Genomic DNA, 22,076 nt, shown 5'->3' with positions numbered 1-22,076 from the left:
ATGTATAATACTGCAATATATTTTGTAAATTATTATAAACTGTACCAAAGCAGTATGACCAGGTTACAACAGGCTCCTTTCTAAGAATACAATATATTCTACAGCCCGAGTTACAAACATCCTTAATTATTTTAGTATCTCACATTAAGAAAATTATTTTAGAAGCAGGAGAGACGGCTCAGTGGATAAGGGCACTTATTCTTGAAGAGGACCTGGGTTCCATTCCTAGCATCCACATGGCAACTCACAACCACTCATAACTCCAGTTACAAGGGATCCAATACCTTCTTCTGGCCTTTGGGTACCAGGCATACACATGGTGTACAGACCTACATGCAAGCAAAAACACTCACAAAAAAATATAAATTTTTAAAAAATTATTTAAAAATTTCTTCTCTCTCCTAGTTATCGTTTATTTGTATTTGTGTGTTCACATTTATGCCACGGTGTTGGTGTCAGAGGAGAGCCCATATGAGGCAGTTCTTTCCTTCTACCTAGAAGTTCCTAGAATTGAACTGAGGTCATCAGGCTTGGTGGCAAGTACCTTTACATGCTGAACTATCTTTCTAGCCCATAATTCTCATTTTTACATATATCCTAAAGCATGACTGTCCAACCTTTGACACAAAGTTATTATCTATCAATGTGCAGAGCCATACCCTAGCTATTTATCCTGGGGTTGCCTGTAGCCTTCAGGGTACAGATTAGACATGTTTGGTTTAAAGCAGCTCTACTCAACCTCCAGGACACAAGCTCAGTGAGTAGATACATCAGCACAGCGCTTGGGTTTACTCCACATGGTCAATGGCCAACCTGATACATGTGGTTAGTAAAGCAATACGTTTATTGATAGTTCAGTTAACCCCTCTGTCTTTATTTTAAACAATCAGGCAACAGCACTAAAAAATAAACCAAAAAACAAAACACCACTGTGTTTCTTTTCTATTTGGGAAAGAGTCTCACTATATAGCTTTGGCTGGCCTAAAACTTGCAACGTAGATCAGGTTGGCTTCAAATCTCTGAGAGCTGCCTGCCTCTGCCTCAGGAGTGCTGAGATTTCAGAATGTACTACCATGACCTGCTAAAATTATATTTTTACACTAAAGAACTTTAAACCACATTTTGGCAGAACACGATTTCAACGATATCACTCTAGGAGAGCACTGCTGTTCGGTTTGCAGCCTGACACACTCCTAAGTATGAAGTTCAAATGCCTTTCTCCAAGTCCCACAAGCTGAAGGAAGGTAGGACAGAGTAGAATGGAACACTCAATCTTTAAAGATTTACACTGGATAGAAGCAGAACTCTTCCTTTCCTGAGAGCTGAAAGCTCTCATCACAGACTTGTCAGCAAACAAAATATCTCATCTCCTGACGCAGAAACAACCTCAAAGCCAAATGTTTCAGTTCTATGTAATTGATAATGTGGCAAAGGGTGGCTCCTGACACTTGGTATACTAATGTTTCCCAAGTTCCAAACTAGCTGACTCAGGAATCAGAAACACATTCTATGATCTAGCTATAACTTGTGGATCTTTATGAGTTTTTATTTGTTTTTCTGAGGTGGGGTGGGGGGAGTGAGGAGGGTGATAGTTTAATCACATTCTGATGTAAAATTAAATGTATTTTCATTGTACTTTTAGCCCCTTCAATGATTTAAGATTATATTAACTTATATCCATACTTCTTAAGACTTGCCTATTTAGGGTGTTAATGTAATTGACATGAAGAAGTTAGAACTAAAGTGGAGCATTCCTCACAAGGCTCCATTTATAAAACCTGTTTTCTCCTTTAAATATCTTACACTAAGAAATCAGGATGTACCTTGTATGTAAAATGCATTATGTATGTGTTCACACTGTTTGTGGGATGCTTCTTTGAATGTTTTAGGTGGAAAGCAGTATTTTATTCTCTCTCACTCATGTGACTGATTTGTTTAGATTAAATGTTCATACTTACCACAGGAAATGGAGACAACTCAGCGTGTGAGAAGAACAAAACAGAGGGACACTATACTCACCTGAGGCTGCAGTGGCGTTCGTAGGGGTGGAAGCAGCTGCTTGAATCCGAGCGTGGGGAGGAATAAGGATGGTGGCCAGAGGTGGGTTACTTGACAGTTCTAGAGAAACGGAAACAAAGGTTAGAGTCTAATCCCATCCTCTACACGGAACTCCCGTATAGTAAAATAAGTCATGGTAGGAAAATACCAGCTTATACGTGCCCCAGTGAAGCAGTCAGCAAGTTAGAGAGGATGAGCAGTTGCGCGACACAAAACTGATGTCTAAGAACTAAATTTATCTTTGGCAAAGGCAGCAGTGAAAAGTTTCAGAGTGAGTGAGCTCGTAACAGCCATCAGTCACCCCGCCACTCTGCAGCATGCGAGACAACAGCAAACAGAAATGGTCAAATGAACAAAGAGGCAGTCAAGAAAGGGAGTCAAATAGGATTACTGAAAATAAAATCATTTTCACCTTATTTCAAAACATTCCTTAAATGATTATTGCTGAAAAGTTAGAATTATTTTTTAACCTAAAAGTGGTTATTTCTGCCAATGTTATAGAAATTATCTTCTTTTGAAAAATTAATTTCTATTACGTCTTAAGTTAAGTTTAAGATAAACTGAAGCTAATGATATTAATGCTATGCATGGTAAAGAGCGCTGGTGAGCTTGCATGTATAACTGGCATTAGTGTCAAGAGTGACTGTCCTTCCTGTCATGCTGGTACTCTAGCATGTAATCTGTGAACCCCGTTCTCATTGAGGTCTGAACACTATGTGCTCATGCTACCTACAGGAAGACATTATCCTCTCAAGTACAGTATGCCTCCTGACAACTTAAATATATGGCATTATGAAAAGTTGAGGAATAAGGGAAACCCTAAACCCATAGAGTAGTTTGAGGCTTCCTTTTAATTCTTATTAATCTCTTTCTTCAAGCTGCTAGAAAGCTGTGTTTGGTCATAACAGTTTTAAAAGGTTTGAGAGCCAAAACCTTTTGGCCAAAAGTGACTTATTCATAGACTGGCAACTAAATACTAATTTTGTGCTATATTAAGATTCTAAGTAAGATTATATTCTAACTAAGAAAAGCAATAAACTGATAACAAGATTTGTGAAAAATTAGTGGGAGAGAAAGGCTTAAAAGGCAGAAAGAAGACTCATTTTTCAGTAAGCTTGGCAAATAGCTGTGCCCTAATTAGGGTGCAAGAGGTACGTGTAACTCCCACTGAGGAACAGGAAGATGTACACTGTTCCCTTGAAGCCAGACAGTTTAGCAGAACCCTAACTGGGCCAGCAACGGAATCTGGTATGGCTGATTAATGCAGTATGTGGTAGTTATGCCTCATTAACCTAAAAGAAATTTAAACTTGCTATCCTAAGTAAAATCTCCCAAAATAGAAAGTTAATAAAACCCAAACTGTCCATCCATGTACCCATCCATCCTGTAATATTGGACATGAAACAGTATGCTAGGTCTTAGGGTGGAGAGATAAGAGGCAACTGTCTTTGTTGGATCAACAGAAAATAGAAATGGTCAGCTGGGTGGTGGTGGCGCACACCTTTAATCTCAGCACTTGGGAGGTAGAGGCAGGCGGATCTCTGTGAGTTCAAAGCCAGCCTGGTGTACAGAGGGAGTGCCAGGACAGCCAGGGCTACACAGAGAAACCCTACTCGGAAATAAAACAAAACAAAAAGAAAATAGAAATGGTCAAATAAACAAAAAGGCAGTTCAGAAAAGGACTCAATCTATTAGAATGACAGCACTTTGAAATTAAAATTCCCAGACGTTCACATCGAGAAGAACCTGTAAGCGGAAAGGACGAGGAAGGATAGAGCATGGAGTGTGTGGCAAAGCTGCTTTCCTCACAGCCCATGCTGCCCGTTCTCCTTTGTGACTTTCTCTTTGCAGAGCACACTCAGCTTACCTAGACTAAGGAACCTTCACCTGACAGCTGCTATCTGGATGCTCTCTACTATGTAACCAAGTGGAGGATTACGTCTCATTCTTCAACCTCTTGAATTACACGGTTCTATTCTGATCATCCATTAGTTACTAATTACTCTTATGAAGTCTGCATTTAAAGTTCACTTACACTACTGCATACATACATATACATATATGTACACACACACACACACGAGCATCTTAATACATTTAGTCTGATGAGAAATGAGTCCCAGGATATACTTATGGAGTATACTTGAATAGATAGATACAAAGGCTCATGTATAATTTTCTCTGATAATTTTCTCATGTATAATTTTCATAGAATCACAAAAGACTGCTACTGTTGATCTATCCACACTATATCCAAATATACATGTATAACGTTCAGTTTTAACTGTCAACTTGATATGATCTAGAGTTGAGAAGAGATTCTTGATGAGGGACAGTCTAGCTGAGACAAAACTGTGGCCACACCGGTGAGGAATTTTAATTATGTAATCTGATTTTGGTAGACCCAGTTTATAGTGTGTGGTACCATTCTCTGGGTTTGGGTCCCAGACTATATCAGGGTGGAACTGAACTAGGCAGTTGCAATCACTCTCTGCTCCAGACTGTGGATATGACTAGATGCTTCAAGTTCCTGACGCCCTGCTCTCTCCCTGAAGTGACGACCTTCCTGGAGTTGTAAGTCAGATCAGCAACTAGGACATGTATTCTTCAAACCCTGAAAAGCATATTCATACTCAGACCATGTAGAATACTGTTTATATTTGATACAGAGCAAGTAAAACAGTTTTCAATATAAAAATATTCATTTCTTTAAAAATGTGTATATAGTTAAAGCTTGAACTATATTATGAGTATTCTTGAGACAGAGTTTGTTTTAAAAGACATGTACGAAAGCTAAGCAGAAAGACAAACTGCAGGATTTCTGTGTGCACATGACTGTGCAGTTGCACATGAACATGTGCTAACGTGCACACTCATGTGTGTGTGCGCGTGTGTCCTCACACATGCATATGTGGAAGGCAGAGGAAAATCATGGGTGCCATTCCACCTTGGGATTAAAGTGTGCACCACTAGTTTGACTTATGTGGGTCCTGGAGACCAACTCTGTCCTCATTCGTGTATGTCAAGCACTTTACCAGTAGAGCTTTATTCTCAGCCCAAGTTCAGAAACTGCCTAGCAAATGGTATAAAAAACTGACCTAGTCATGAAAGTCCTTCAGTATTTTCAAGGCCACATTCTAAAGTACAAAGCAATTTCCTTCATGTTTATGGCTGCAATTTTACAAGAGAACAGATACAAGGAATGGAGGAAGCTTAGAATGTGCTGTTGACATAATCTGGCCATGTCAAGAATCCCAGAGCCTCAGACCCATGGAAGAATAACAAAGAATCCTCACTTCACCTCAGGATGAGGTTCACAGGAAAAAGGCAAACTTTCCCTTGTGGTCTATGTGTGGATACTGATACTGTGTGCAGAAAATGCCCACCAGTGTTTTGTCCCCCATTGTTCTCCTACAGACTGCTTTAACAAGCTAAACCTGTCTGCTTGATACAGCTGTGTATCAAGAACTGTACCACCTTATTATATCTGTATGTAATAACCCCACCTTCTTTTTCAACTGCATGCAATACCCTGGTTCTGTTTACCTCTATATAACAAACATCCTGAGTTTCCAGAGTGCTGAGATCACTCCAGCCAAGAGCCCAGATCACCTGATTCCAGATTCGCTCCATGTGTCCATCTGTCTATCTCCCTTTTCTTCATTCCCTCAACACCCTAGTCAGGTCCAAGTCCCTAAACATGAGGGGCACTGCAAATAGGTAATAGCATTTATAGAACTTTAACTCGTTACAGTGTGATAAACAGGGTAATATACCATTTCACACCCATTAGGAAAACAAAAACACACCTGTAGAGGAATTAAAACTCCTCTACCCTGCCAGTATGGAAAAAAGATAGATGTTCAGCTGTGGAGATGGTGTGCTAGTTTCTATAAACAGAATTATCATGTGACCGAGTAGTGCCTCAAGTACTCAAATAAAAGTTTACATATAAACTGTTCCAACAGTACCCAAGAGTCCATCACAGATGAATGCCTAAGTAAAACACAGGATGCAGCCACACAAGAAAGAGTGAAGGATAATAATGCTCTAAGGATGAAAATAGGTTAAGTGAAGAAATAAGATACTTAGCATCACACAGTATGAGGTTCCCAAAAGGTAAATCCATGGAGACAAAAAGCAAACTGACTGCTGCTGATAGACTAATGGGGAGTTCATGCGAATGAGGACATGATTTTCTTCAGGAGCAAAGAAAACATTTTGGAAGCTGATAAAGGTGTCAGATGCACAGCATGAGAAATATATAATCGACACTACACTGCTTGCCCCTTAAAAGTTATTTGTTTCTTTTCATTCATTCATTTATTTTTATTTATGTATGAGTGCTATTTGCATGTATGCCCGCATGCCAGAAGAGGGCATCATATCCCATTAAAGATGGTAGTGCGCTGCCATGTGGTTGCTGGGAATTGAACTCAAGACCTCAAGAAGAGCAGCCAGTGTTCCCAACTGCTGAGCCATCTCTCCAGCCCCCAACTGTTTGCTTTTAAAAAAAAAAACCTTCATAAATTTCATCTCAGTTTTTTTTAATTAAAAAAACCCTCAGGGATTTGGTGAATTGGTAACTTTAAATTTTTATTTCATTAGTAGTAATAGAAGGTTCTCACTGGTGAGTTAATAATCAAATGAATTACTTCAAAACAGCACAGGAGAACAATGTAAACTTAAGTATGGATTATGGAATCTAATTAAATAAGACGTTTAAGTGGTATTTCACTTTACTTACACACACACACACACTCACTCACACATGTGTATTTACACACAGTGAAGAATATGTGCTAAATATGTCTGCAAACAATGAAAATTGCCCTTTCATATCTACCTGTCTAAGGATTAATCAATACTTCTATATGTATTTGTCACACATCTGACCAGGGGTTTTGCTAATTAGTTTATTTTTAATTACAAAAGTATTTATCATGGATTATCAATGTATTAGAAATCTTGAGAACTATACTGCAGTATGTAACAAAATGATTATTAGCCAAACTAACTAATCAGCAAGAGCTGTGCCTTCAGTTTTCTCTGCATTTTTTCTGTTTCCAGCATTTTCTTTATGTGCATGGCTATTGGTGAAAACCAAAGCAATAAGGAGTAAAAACAAATTTTCTTTGTCAAGAGAACTGAGAAAGAGGTCAGTTAGCATCCTAGTTTAACCCTTTGTCAAACCACAGTTGCCCTCCCTATCACTGACCTGAAGTTATGCAGCCTTCCCCTGACACTTCCAGCCACAGGGGCTGCTCATAGAGAAACAACTCGCTCCTGAGCTAGCTGGACTCTCACGGATTCACTTGCAACTTGATTCAGTCTATATGTACAGTTGCTCTAATTTTCTGCTATCATTTTCAACCCTGTAATCTGGAGAAAGAACATATATTTATTCTTCTCTTTATATGACTATCCTTTATATGATATACTAAGGAGATGGGGAACCTTCTGTGATCAAGATAGAGACATTTTCTTTATTGGAAGATGAACATTTTACCCTCTGTATTTAGATTATTCTAAATTGAATGTGGAGGAATGCATGAAATAAACATGTAAGATTTGAGTAATGGCCTGTACGGCTTAGCCTACAAGTGTCAACATTCTATGACTATCATCTATGTTGAGGGCGTCTTGAGTCACATTTAAAAGCATATTTACATGTCCAGAGACTGGTAACTCTTTAAAGCTGATCTGGAACTCTGATGTGTTTGGGATCCTTATCACTCCATGTTAAGCAGAACAGTAACGAGTGGGAGGATAGAGTATTCAGAGAAACACTTGAATTATAGAGCCCGGAAAAAGGAATTTGTAGCAGTGTTGGCAGTAGTTTTAAAATGTACCCTCCACATTCAATAAAAGAAATGCCTTTTGATCTTCCTGATGCATTTCCTAGCCTGCCTAATCCTTACCACTCAGTCAGTCAAGATACTCACAAACTCTTTGTATTTAGTTTGGGGAGGAGGATACCATTAGAGGAGGTGAGTTAAAAAGGAAGACTGCCTGGAAGTCTTGATGAGGAGGAAGGGACACTAGAGTGACAGGCAGATGATGGGAATCTTTAGATTTCTCAGGAACCACCCACGAACAAGTGAACTCAGCTTCCTTTTAGTGTTTACTCAGCAGCAATGTCCACAGACACGCAGGTGTGGGTGAGTAAGAATGGCTCCCACAGGCTCATATATTTCAATGTTTAGTCATCAAGGAGAGGCACTACTTGAGAAGGACAAGCAGGTGTGGTCTTGTTAGAGTACATGTGTCATTTTGAGGTTTCAGAAGCTCAACCCAGGCCCAAGTGTCTCTCTCTTCCTGCTACCTGAAGATCAGAATGTAAAGCTCTCAGATTGTTCACCAGCAACAGGTCTGCCTGCAAACCACCATACTCCCCACCATGATGATAATGGACTAAATCTCTAAGGCTGTAGGTCCCAATTAAGTGCTTTGTTTTATGAGATTTCCATGGTCGTAGTGTCTCTACAAAGCAACAGAATTATGACAACAGGCAAAATTAATTCCTAAAGTTTAAAAACCTGTTTTATATGCTTAGGAAATACCATTAGTCTACTTTTTTTTTTTTGATTCAAATCTAAGGTTACACTATTGCTTAGTCTTATTGGTAATACACTAACTCACTGAAATCTCCTTACATTTTTGTCACATGACCAAATTTAGTACAATCTGGTAAAAAATGGTCAAACTACAACTGTTTGCAAACTTTTATCTGTCACTCCTCTGTTCAAACACACAAAGACTGGTATAATAAATTACAGACATTTCTTACTTCTATAAGTATTTAGTATGATCACTGTCACCTACAGATAATCACTAAGTGTCATCTCACATCCATTTATCGAGTATTCTAGTTACTTTTCTACTGCTGTGAAAACATATCATAACCACAGCAACTTATGAGGTAAAAAAAGAGTTTGTTTTGGTCTTAGAGTCCATGAGAGTAGATGGGGGGTGGCAGGCAGTTGGAGCAGCACAGCTCAGAAAACAAACAGGAAGCAGACAGCACACTGGGAATGAAACCTCAAAGGCCACTCCCAGTGACCTACTTCTCCAGCACCTCTTAATCCTCTCCCAAATAGCTACCAACTAGGCCCCAAATATTCCAATGCTGGAGACTTATGGCGGACATGTCATTCGAATGACCACACCCGAAAATGGATAAAAACGAAGGGTCTGGAATTACCTTGAGTGGTAAAGTTGAAGAGTGCAGGTGTGTCTCGCCCATTTGGTAGTTTGACATTTGGGTCCCGTAATTCATCAAAAAACGAATGTGCACAAGCTTCCAGTGGTGTCAATCGGGCAGTTGGTGTGTATTCCAGTAGACGGCTACACAGTGCAATTGCCTCTGGTGGAGTTCGAGGCCGGAAGACCTGAAAGGACAAAGAAGTAGAAAGAACAATTAAGTTCTCTTAGAAGAACCTAGTCAACAAATCCTTTGAGTACTGAGTTAATTCCCACTATATAAAAACATGGCTATAAAATCTAGAATTAAGAGTTAACTGCACGTCATGAACAATTTGCTAATAAAAAACTATCCAAGAAAAGCTCGGGGAATCTTAAGCACGACCATAAACTACTGTAGACATAGAAAAGCTGAGATCTGAGGCAAGCACAACTATAAGAATATATTTTTTAACATAAAGTGTTTACTGCTGTGGCCTCTGGTACTCTTTTTGACGGAACAATTGTTTTTTGACAATGGATGGCACTCTTCAAATCTTATTTTTTAAATAAGTATTTATTAAATACTTCAGTCAGTAGTTTTAAGAAAAGTATTTTTTTAAAAAAAGAACAGCTGTTGTTTTAATTGTAAAAACACTAATGGTTTGGTATTATCTTCTTAACACATAGAGCCTTATTCAAAGTTTCTGGAATACCTAGAGTTTCTCAAATGTCTGGCATTGGGCTCTTGAACAGTTAGTTGGACAGATCATTCTCACTTGAATTTCTTTCAATGAATAATAATCTAGAGTTTTAAATGTTTTCAGAAAGAGCCGATAATTTACAGAAAGGTCAACTGAAGACTATAATGAAGCAATACTAATTAACTGATTTGCTTAAAAGAATAGACAGCTTTACACCTGCTGTGTCTTAAAATGAATCAGTATATATAACGATGAACACAGACTTTATTCTAAATGACAGCTAGTCAAAGGTAAACAGAGGGGAAAACATAAGCATGAACAGATGGAACACAGAACCTTTGAAATGAAAAGAAAAACAAAACAGATTCCTTGATAGAAAGCATACGTGAGCAAAGCAAAGGCAGGGTTGGTGAGGACGGACAAAACAGTACCAGGGCCCTGGGAGGTGAAGGCTCACATCACTTGGGCTGAATGAAGACAGGAGAGCTTGTCGTCACCACAGGGCTCATTAATAGTCAAGGACTTGAGCACTTTCTAAATACTAGTGGTAACTGCAGGGGTTGTTTTCTTTCCCCTTTAAAAAATACAGTTTATTATAGAAATACATTATTTTCCACAGAAATTGACAAAGTACCTTGCATAGGATCTTAAGAATTTATTTTGAGGTTTGGTTAATTTAGAACTCTAAGGCTTAATCAATTTTGAGGGCTTGGTCAATTGGCCATTTTAGAGAGCCCTTTGCAAATTCAAAACTGCCTTGTCTTTATGTTTTTGAGTACTGTAATTTGCCTTAGCCAAGGGAATCTCAAAGCTGCTATACACTTAAAGGTTTCATTTCTCCACCATTTTTAGTCACCACCCTCTCTCCCTTATTTCCAAGTGCCAATCAAATGCAGAATGCAAAAAAGAAAAACAGTAAAAATTGTCATAAAAATACTGAAATTAGCTATGTGGTTCAGGGCTAGTGTGGTCTACACAGTGAGTTGTAGGATAGTCTGAGCTACATAGTAAGACCCTGATTCCAAATAACAAGAAAAATACAAAAATTACTGGTAGTTTGTATCTACTTGACAATATATAGATTTACTTGCTAGCTAATGCAAAATGTCTTGCCACCAATATGATATTAGGTGAATAGAATTAGACAGCACTTGAATGCAAAAATAATTCTTGCTAAAATTTAAGAGCAGGAGACACAAATATTAGGTTCTTTGAAATCTAAAAGTTCATGCTTAACTGGGCATAGTGACCAGTTAAAAGGCAGGGGATTATCTGTCAGTTTGAGACCAGCCTGGATTATACAGTGAATCTGAGGCCAGCAGGGCACATTGGGAAGCTTTGTCTCAAAATACAAACAAGCAACTGAGTTGTGGTGGCACACATCTTTGATCCCAGCACTTGGAGGGCAGGGGCGGGCACATCTGTGAGTTTGAGGGCAACATGGTCTACACAGAGAGTTCCAGGACAGCCAGGGCTACACAGAAAAACAAACCAACCAACAAAACATGTTTTGAAAAAACAAAACAACCACAAATAAGCAAAAAGAAAACAAGCATACTAAATCGTGCTATATTAATGAAAAGTTTTCTGTTGAAAGTCTTAATAAATTAGAGTTCTGGTTATATTTTGGAATATCTAAAAGAATCCATTTCCTGTATCATTTTTGGTATTCTGCTGGCTACAAGTGACCACCTATCATCTGGGTACTAAAGCACATATTTTGTGAAGAAATCCTAACTTGAGGAAACACAGGGTTAAAAAATAACCTATGCCAAAAGTCTTTATTAGAATAGTAACCTGCCTTTAAAAAAAGTATTCATTTACTTTGACTTTTCACGAGATTCCTCATGAGAAAAGCTTTAGTTCAGTACCTTATGGATAAAGATTAAGTGGGAAATTATGTGAATCAAAACCTAGCATCTCTCAGAATTCAGATTTCTGACCATAATAAGGGGTATAATAGCATGCAACTTCCAAAATGAATAGTCTCAACTAGACACTAGTTCTTCTAAAGCAAAGGGAACCAACAGCTACTGAAATACAGTTTCTAGTCAAGTTTCTACTTCTACATCATTCTTTACTGAAATAACAGAGAATCTTTAGTTGTATCTAAGAATAACTGAAATTCTCTCAATCCAGATGTCAATAGATACTGACATGCTAATATACTATATGAACTATACCAAAACCACAAACACAGAAACCATCTTCCCAATGTGTTCATCAGCACAGTTCAGAAAGGAACAGCTGCTCAGCCTTTCCAAGAAACATTTTCCCTAGTGATATAAAACTTCCCTAAAGTTAAAAAAAAAAAGTACATACCCGTACTCCTGGGGTGAAATGTCCTGTTCCTGACGAGTCCTAAAGGTGATAATGCAGTGAAATAATCCAAACAGGGGAAGTCAATGCAAAAGAGAATAGTCCAGCAAGGAAAAATATAGCCAATGTTATAAGAAATCCATGGTGTCGGGGACATAGAAAATGTTTATACAGTTATAAACTTTAAGCATTCGTCTCCACAGTAGTAAGTCCAAATTTTAAAAATTATTTCACCACAAGTGTATGCAAAAATTTGCTTTGATTTGTGCAATGGTGAGGCACAGTAAAGAAACATTTGTTTTAGTTTATCATGTTCCAATGCCAGTGTGTTTATCAAAAAAATATAAAACCAAAATAAGTTAAAATCAAAATGAAATCTAGAAGTAAAGTAAAGAGGTCTTCTATGACCTGGATTTATCATCCGTAGACATGGCTGGGAGGGGGCATATTGGCCTGCTTTTAAAAATGGATGTTCCCAATATGCTAGAATTTCACATTTTTTTTTCAGTTACACAGTATAAACATTTTTTTTGCTAAATTATTGGTCGCGAGAGAGAAGTATTAAGTTTATTTAATTTATATTACTATAAATTTGAAGCCAGATACTTTTAATTTGTGTGAGCTAAGAAAGAATCAGGCCACCGCGGATTATTCTCCTGTTTTGGATTGACTTCCCTGCTAGAAGATATTTTTACTGATAGTCTCAGTATATTAGGACTCTTCAGGAAATGACATATCACCTCAGGAGTGCAGGTATAAACTTACTTTTTTCTACTATGGGCTTTGCCCCCTCATACCCTTGCACCCATGCCTTAGGAAAAATATAGAGAGCATTCTTTCCTTTTTACAAAAACTCACTGAAAAAAAATCCTTTATCTTTGAGTAATACAAATTCAATACAACTTCACCTGCAAATATGCCCAATTCACCCACCAAAATCTAAACAAAAATTTATACAATAAACAAAACAACTAAGGGACAGTCACAGTTACAGGTGACATGCAGAATAATGTACACCAACACCTAGGCAAAACGGAGCCACGTATGCAGGGAGGGAGCAGGGTCTATTGTGTCTAGGTATTGAGAACACAAAATTGGCAGAACTCACCAGTAGCTGTGAACTCCCTTGACTAAGCTAGGAGAATGTAACATTCTTTTAGGATAGTTTCCAGTGGGGGAATTAAACATTTTGCAAAAAATAAATAATCCGCGGATTACTTTTAGTCTGCAGACTAAAATTTAGTGCATGGGATTAAAACCCAGTCCATGAGAATAAAAATCTAACACAACCAGGTGGACAAAAATAGAAAATCATATCAAAAAAAAACCTAACAGCATAAAGTAAGATTCAATTGGGCAAACTAACAATTAGTATGCAGACTAAATATGGCCAGCCAAGTATGCAGCAAGGCCACAGACACCCCTTTAAAAGCTAAAATAAAAAAAGTAATAAAAGAACCAAAATGAAACAAAGCAAAAAAGAAAAAAAGAGAGAAAAATGAAACAAAAAGAAGAAAAGAAAATAATCAAATGAACCAAAACACTGACATGAACTTTTTTGAGTGCTTCAAATACTACCTCACCTATGCAGCAACACATTTTCTTAAATTCAAACAAAGACACTTATCACAATTTCTAGTCCATAGAAAAAAACTATCATAAAAATTAATTTTCCCCAAAAAGTCTCTGTGATATTGAACAAATGCAAACAAATCCTTAAATGAAGAATTATTCAATGTAAATTTGCATTTGGATAACTCAGATAACAGAGACAATTTCCTAAGAATTTGGCTATAAAAATTCAACCTGAAGTTAAGTACTATCACTGACCTGAGGCCCTTGAGAACGGCTCTTTATGAACAACCACATACACATCAAGACCTGCAGTTAAAGCTGCTTCTCTGTCAGCTCCCACCAACGCTGCTGTATTACGCACCAAACCAAAGCAATATAGAATGCCCACTCTTACGATTATAGATAGTGGAAAATAATTTACAGATACACAGAATAAGTCTGTGGCTGTTCCAAACCGCTGCCCACTACTAGCTTCCATTATAAGCTTATGAAACTGACACAATTTTTTGGTCATAGGCAGAATATAATCTTCCAGTTCTAGGTTCTAAAAACTGGTAAACCATGAATACTAAGGAGCAATTTCAATACTGGGTCAAGTAATCTAAAGCCTTTTGCAATTAATAAACTAGATATAAGATTGAAGTGAGACAGTATCATGGGTCTGTTGAATAGTTATGTAAATTAACAATAACAAAAGAAATCAACTAAGTAAGTGGTTTTCTAAGCACATAACTTACTAATTAACACACTATTTAAAATACCCTTTATTAGTATTTTCAAGCTGTCACACACTGACCTAGTGACACACTGAAATGTAGGGCAGCCTAACCCACTATAAACAATGCATTTGTTTCCCCTCAGAAGCTACTTTAAACCAACTTTCAAAGAGTCCACAAGGCAAGTAAAACAGGTATGTCTGAAGTCACTTCCTAACAGGGTGGGTCAAACAGAACATAGCTCAAGCCTAATAGAGGAACACAATTTAACTTTTAAGGATTAGAAAAGCAGAAAAAGAATGCTGAAAACAAGAAACACAAAAAAATTCTTTTCTTAGTCATGATAAAACTAGCTCTAGCATTTAATGAATTTCAACTGTACTAATTAAAAGGCTGAATTTTCCAGAACTGCATGACATGGAAGGAAACTTTATAGATAGTAGCATTACTGATACAATGCATTCCTCTACTAACATTCTCATCAAGCACACCTACACATAAGCATCATTACCAAATGACCACTTACTCAGTTAAACTTTTCATGTTTTTGCAAAACGGCAATTGGAATCAAGCTAGCCTTCCTAAGAGTACACGAGTATCTCCTTTTCATCCACATCTCCCATTGTAAGATGTCTGCCCAGCCTTTTTTTCTATCCCTCAACAAATCATGTCTTTCTGTCTCTCTCACTCTCTTACCTTTTAAAAATCCATGTGTGTGTGTGTGTGTGTGTGTGTGTGTGTGCGCGCGTGCGCTTGCTTGCATGTCAGGGGACAACACACTTGACTCAGTTCTTTCCTTCCACCCTGTGGGTTCCAGAGATTGAATCATGCTGTCCGGCTTAGTGACAAGAGCCTTCACCAGCTGAGCCATCCCATGGGTCCCACTTAAGCAAATCTTAAATCTGCTTCAACAGCCCTTGTCCTGCGTCATCTCTAGGGAGAATTCTTTCACTGCCTTCACTAAAGGTCTGTCTTGTGACAACCACTGGACATAAACAGCGTTGACATTTACAACACAAAATTTATATTACTTAATACTCGCTGTAACTATGCTTTCAAAGGCAAGGACTGTGTATTTCCATCCTTTATGGTGATAAAGAATACATAGTACCTAAAAAACAATGATAAATATATATTTTCGAGACAGGGTTTCCTTGTGTAACAGTCCTAGCTGTCCTGGAACTAGCTCTTGTAGACCAGGTTGGCCTCAAACTCACAGGGATTCACCTGCCTCTGCCTCCCAAGTGCTGGGATTAAAGGCGTGCGCCTCCACCACTAGGCCAAATTAAAATATATATTTTTGCCTTTTCCAATCCATCCCCAACCTCATCCTTTGTCCCCTTAAACAATTAAGCATACACACACACACACCCTCTTGTATATGGATTCATCACTCTAGGAGGTGGAGAGTGTACATGTGTGCATGTGTTTGTCAGATGAAATGGCAGGTGCACTCACAAGGTAAGTAATAACTAGTTAGTACAACTTTCAGGGTAAAGAACATTGAATACATAAAATCTGATTCACCACAAGCAATGGAGTAGATCTGAACCAACAGACATCCCAGTATGTTTTATGTTTTCTGGAATACACACAGAAGTAGTGATTAAAAGAGCAGACAGAATGAGCTTCCAAGAAAAGCTTGTTCTTTGCATTGTGGGCTTCTCTGAAGGTATTTTCAGTAATGTGCTAAATAAGGAGTTGAAATGGATAAATCTGTCAGGTTCTGAAAAAACATACTAAAGGGTTATGGGGAAAATGTAGTTATCAAGAGTCTTAAAAAGGAAACACAATAAAGATTTTGTTTTGTTTTGTTTTAAGCAAAGAATATGACTTACTCAGTGTAAAACAATTCCTCTAACAGCTAAAGGGTCTCAAAGTCAACTTTCTGTTTCCATCTGGTAGCGAGATGGAAGCAATAGTATTCATTTGTACTGAAGCATGGTCTAACAAATCTAGCACCAGATAACTGCTCGGGTGGATACTATTTTCTGGGGTACCTCACCAAAGGCCCTTATAACTGAAATACATACTGAACTGCTGAGTATTAAACTACCATGTCAAAAAGTTGGCAATAAACATTTTTTTAGAAGTCTTTTCTTTACATTTATTTTATTTATTTACTTATTTGTTGTGTTTGCCTGCCCAAAGCTGGTTCTCTACTTCTACTATGTGGGATCCTGGGATCAAAGTCAGCCCACCCAGCTTGATGGCAAGTGCCTTTACCTGCTAAGCCATCTTGTTGGCTCTCATTCTGAAGTCATTTATAGTCTGTTATCGTTATGAAAAATTGCTGGTAACCTATACAATGACTCAGTGGGTAACAAAGTAGTTACATGATGATGAATAATCAAACTACATGGACAATGAGAAAATTTCATGAGAGAAGAGAGACCTGAGCTGAATTAGTATTTGCTTGGCAGAGAAGAAAAGGAAGAACACTGCATGTGGGACATGGGGAGGGAAAGACACTAACAAGATGGAGAAAAAAATGTAGCGTCTCCTGGATCAATTAGGAAAGTTTAATTACATGATAAACATATACAGCTAACTTATTAAGTAGTTTAATACAAGGATAAAAGATGGGGCCCTTGGGTTTCTATTCTACTTCTTTCCACAAACCAGTATACTACAAATGACTTCCACCACTTCATAAGATTACACAAATACCTGTATTACTTATCTGACCTCAGAATTATTTGCTACTAGTACAAAAAATATTAGACAAAAATATTTGCCAGAGTAATTTAAACAAAAGGTATCGGCTATTCAATACTGGAAATGGGAGAAACCCAAGACAACTACAGAATGAGAACAACCTGACTAGGGATCCCCGGTGTATGAGTTTCTTCTGTTTATGTGTTGCTTTCACTGGATAATCAATAAAGAAACTGCTTGGCCTGGTAGGGCAGAACTTAGGTAGGTGGAGAAGAGGAGAAGACAGAACTAAATTCTGGGAGAAAGAAAGCAGAGTCAGAGAGCCGCCATGGAGCTGCTAGGTCAGAGATGCTGAATCTTTCCCGGTAAGCCACAACCTCGTGGTGACATACAGATGAACAGAAGTGTGGTTAAATCAAGATGTGAGAGTTAGCCAATAAGAGGCTAGAGACAATGGGCCAGGCAGTGATTTAATCAATACAATTTCCGTGTGGTTATTTTGGGTGACGAACAAAAGGCCACCCTCCTCGTGCAACAGATCCCCTTAATTACACACTGAATTTTAAATTCACTGCCTAGTGGTATGTATTTAAAACCTGGAGAAAGTAGATGTGTGAAACTAGTAACTAGATTCCTCAGGGAATCTCAGGGGCTGGAAAAGATGGAGACAGTATGACCTAGATGGTCAGCACCCAAAGTGGGGCTGTTCTGAGCATAATGGATAAGCAGCTAATATCTGTGCTAGAAATAATAATAAATCAGGCCATGTGATAACCCTTGAAATAATATGCATTTCACAGCCACCTTTCCTAAAGGTTATGAGGACTAAGAGAAGTAAGAATTTGGGTGTAATGAGAAAGACGGATGGCATTTTATGACAATGAAGGATTGAAATCAGTAAGGAGGTAGGTGGTTGTTTTATAGGTTTATACTATCACAATGACCTAAAACAAAACATAATGAGGCAGGAGTAAAAGACAAGGCAGAAGTATATTGGAAGCAGAATGTTGTCCATTTATTCATAACTAAAATAAGATAATCCTTTACAATTATTATAGCTGTATTTTAAAAAGAACCCGAAGACAAGGCAGATAAATAATCACTATTTTACAAAACAGAAATAAAAAGAACCAAGAGTATTTAAACCCCACTTCATACTTAATGACTCACTGTTTAGCCATGCCTCCATGTACTAAAGGCCAAGATTTAAATTTCTTCTCTTTTTCCAATGAAATCTCTATTCAATTCTCAATCTTCTGAAGTATCACTTCCACTAGCTTTCAGTCTGGATGCTTCTTTGAAATATACAGCATACACCAAAACATAAGCCTTCATTTCCTTTCCCACTTAAGCCATTAAATGTTTTAACAACAAATTAGGCTGCACTATATACTTTGTAATTTTTAAGATATATTGAATTTTATGTGTATGTGGGTTTTCCCTCCATGGACATTATGTGTACAACATGTGTGCCTGTTGCCTGCAGAGGTCAGAGGGTATCAGATTTCCTGGAAGTTCTGGGAATGAAACCCCAGTCCTCTGCAAGAGCAACAAATGTCTTAAGTGCTGAACCAATGCTCTAGTCCCATGCTAACTATTCTGTAATGGCCAAGGGCAACTTGAATGGATTTTTAAATCTGCAAAAACCCTGTAATACAGCATCCGTCTAGCTCTCCAGCACACCTGCATCCTTTGTTTGTGAGGAAGACAGTTTTCTCCTTAATCTTTATTTCTCTCTTTATTTCAAAAATACAAATTACTCATCATGCAGAATAGCACATTTGTAAAAAGAATTTGTTTTTAGAAAGAGACTGTTAAATAGGATTCCATGGTGGATTTCAGTGTATTTTTAAGTCGATGTGAAGGGATATGTGGTAATTACTGAGGATTACACTGCAGCCAAGATGCCAGGGCTCACACTCTCATGGCTAGAGGAAAGAGGACTCAACTGAGTTCTAATGGAAGACAGCAGAAAACAAAGGCCTAATTGTCTGTCTTTCCAGACCCGGAGGACAAGTGTTTTTAGAGAACACTATATATACTTTTAAATAACACGACTGGCAACCCAGTGCAGATAGCATTTCTCAGCTGCTGTCAATCAGCATAACAGGAGGAAGATACAACTACACTACCTCTTGGAATCTTGAATTCCACATTTTATTTCTGAAAAATCTTTAAAAAGGAAAATTCAATACAAGCATATTCTGATCATTTACCCAATTGGAATTTCTGTGTGCAAGTTTGTGTGTATTAATGAGACATTAACGCAAATTTATTTGTTACAGAATATATCTGCATAAAGGAAAAGCTAAATTGTCAAAAAAATACTATATAAATGCAGGGTTCATTGCAGTTTTAATATAAAAGGTAAGAAAATGGAACATTTCAAAACTGATAAAGATTCGATTTGAACAAGAAACACATCTTAATTCAAATGAATGATCGTTCATCAAACAGCATGGCTATTTAATCTAAACTAACCTACACAACTAACCAATGCTTTTTATTTGATCAGATATAACTTGCCAAAAGAGAATCTCCTCAAAATTAGGGTTGGGGAAGGGTTTTGTTTCTGTCTTTTCAGGAGAATAAAGGTATCCAGTTAAGGAATCTGAAGACCACTGGACAAATGAGACATCTGAAGAAAAAGGACAAATAATTAACCAGAAAAAAATGTCTCAAGAAAACAAGTAAAGTGGCCTATTGGTATATCACATTTCCAACAATGAACCATGAGCAGGCCTAACAGAAAATTTTGAAGTCTCCAAAAGCAGGATGGGGCCCCACAACAATGCTTCCTCCAGAACTATGATAACACCACATAAAGATTGGCTTTGGACTATAAACTGCTCAGAACAATTTCAAGGTGGCTAGTTAAGATGATCCAGCCTAACAGACTGCTGACAAGCCTTTTACCTTCCCTTACACAGAGACTGAAAAACAAATAATATAGCTACCTCTCCCAGGATTTGACAATTAACCCAAATTTTTCATTTCAGAATTTTTTTTTTCATGACAATGAGTCATATCTGCTCCTGGCAGCACCAATCTATTTCAGCGAAGATAATGGGCTTCAAAGAAACTCTACATGGAGTTTACTTTCTTTGTGGCAAAAGTAAACCACTAAGCAAGAAAATGCCCTTGCCTTGACTGCTGACAGTATGCTGTCCTAATTGGACACAAAAGAGAGTGACTGCCAAACACCTTCAAGACAAGGTAGGACTGATGTGGGAGTGATTTCTTTCTAATCTGTTGCTTTCATTGGTTAATTAGTAAAGAAACTGCCTAGGCCCATTTGATAGGCCAACTCTTAGGTAGGCAGAGTAAACAGAACAGAATGCTGGGAGAAAGAAGCTGAGTCAGGGAGTCGCCATGATTCTCCCACTCCAGACAGACGCAGGTTAAGATCTTCCCTGGTAAGCCACCTCGTGGGCTACACAGATTATTAGAAATGGGTTAGGTCAATATGTAAGAGCTAGCCAATAAGAGGATGGAACTAATGGGCCAGGCAGTGTTTAAATGAATACAGTTTCCGTGTAATTATTTCGGGTAAAGCTAGCCGTGTGGGCGGCTGGGTGCCGGGGATGCAGCCCCGCTGCCCTCCTCACTACAACATAGGACAACCCTTCAGAATATCCTGCTTCACAGAAAATTGTCAGATATACTAGGCCTGTAAGCCGAAGATAGATGCCCCAACATTGTAGAGAAACTTTGGGTGACAGTCCAGGCAGCCAGCTGTTTCTGTTATTTCTCACATTTTTTGGAAGTTGCTTGTTTGCACTTCCTGATTAATCAGTTAATAATTATTTCCTTCTTGGGTTTCTGAGGGAGACTAGATAGTCATAGTTTTCCTTGTTTATCAGATGCAGAAAACAAGTTATGATAGAAAGTAAATTAGGTACAAGACTTTGACTCACTAAGATAGGATAGATAATGGAGTATTTTCTCTGAATTTGTCAAGTGCAAATGGACTAGACATTGTTGTAATATTTACTGCCTATATATACTGTATACAGTTATTGTACTTATTGTATAGTTTTTCTTATATTAGTTATAGCCTTTTTTATTTTAGACAAAAATGGAAAAAAATAATGGCATTATTATTTGTGGTTTGATAAATAAAACTTGCCTGAAGATTAGTACAAAGCAGCCACACCAGTCAGCCATACAAGCCAGGCAGTGGTTGCACACACCTTTAATCCCAGCAGTCACACTAGTCAGAAACAGAGGCTGGGCAGTAGTGATGCATGCCTTTAATTCCGGCTCTAGAGAGGAATATAATATGGGAGGAGACAGGTCTCACTCTCAGTCTCAATCTGAGGATTGATCACCCTTTTGGTCTGAGATAGAGATAAGAGCCAGTGGCTGGCTGCTTTGCTTGTCTGATCTTTAGGGCCAACCCCAATATCTGTTTCTGGGTTTTTACTCACAATAGACACTGACCTGTAATAACTCCAGTGGTTGCAATCTGTTACTTGACCTCTAAGCCAACAGGTCACCTAGGATCCTCTGGGTTTAGAGCCATGGGAAAGAGCCTAAATATTATTTCACTTGGCTCCAAAATAAGCCTTAAACACAAAGATCAACTTTACCAAAGACTAGTGTTCACCATAAAGTTTAAAAATGAAGGGACTGGCCTCTTAGAAGAATGAAAGCCTCAATGTGTATTTCTGGCACCAAAATATTACCGATATCTTTGTTTAAAGTAGAAAAGATAGCTGAATGTTAAGTGTTTGTCTGAAGAGAGGCTATGAGACTATTAGATTATACATGTAATCATCATATCATTAAAACAATAATAGAACAGAAAGAGGAAGAGAGGCAAGTGTACTGATCTAGTCTTAAATTACTTCATCTCTTACTC

General features: G+C 37.9%; 1 protein-coding gene across 2 annotated transcripts in view; it reads right to left on the bottom strand.

The window, feature by feature from the left end:
• Nucleotides 1-22,076, bottom strand: part of Gsk3b (glycogen synthase kinase 3 beta) — a 146,904-nt gene that overhangs the window by 15,200 nt on the left and 109,628 nt on the right. Inside the window, exons 9-11 of one of the 2 annotated variants that reach the window (XM_075962432.1) lie at nt 12,267-12,305; nt 9,263-9,449; nt 2,020-2,118 (exon numbers count right to left, since the gene is read on the bottom strand). In XM_075962432.1, the coding sequence (XP_075818547.1) occupies nt 2,020-2,118; nt 9,263-9,449; nt 12,267-12,305 (325 nt within the window). The remainder of the gene's footprint in view (nt 1-2,019; nt 2,119-9,262; nt 9,450-12,266; nt 12,306-22,076) is intronic. The other variant, XM_075962436.1, reaches the window with a different exon arrangement.

This window comes from Microtus pennsylvanicus, chromosome 1 (assembly GCF_037038515.1).
Source record: "Microtus pennsylvanicus isolate mMicPen1 chromosome 1, mMicPen1.hap1, whole genome shotgun sequence".
NCBI lineage: Eukaryota > Metazoa > Chordata > Mammalia > Rodentia > Cricetidae > Microtus > Microtus pennsylvanicus.
Note: the sequence above shows the minus strand (reverse complement) of the source record. Positions and strands in the feature narration are given on the sequence as shown.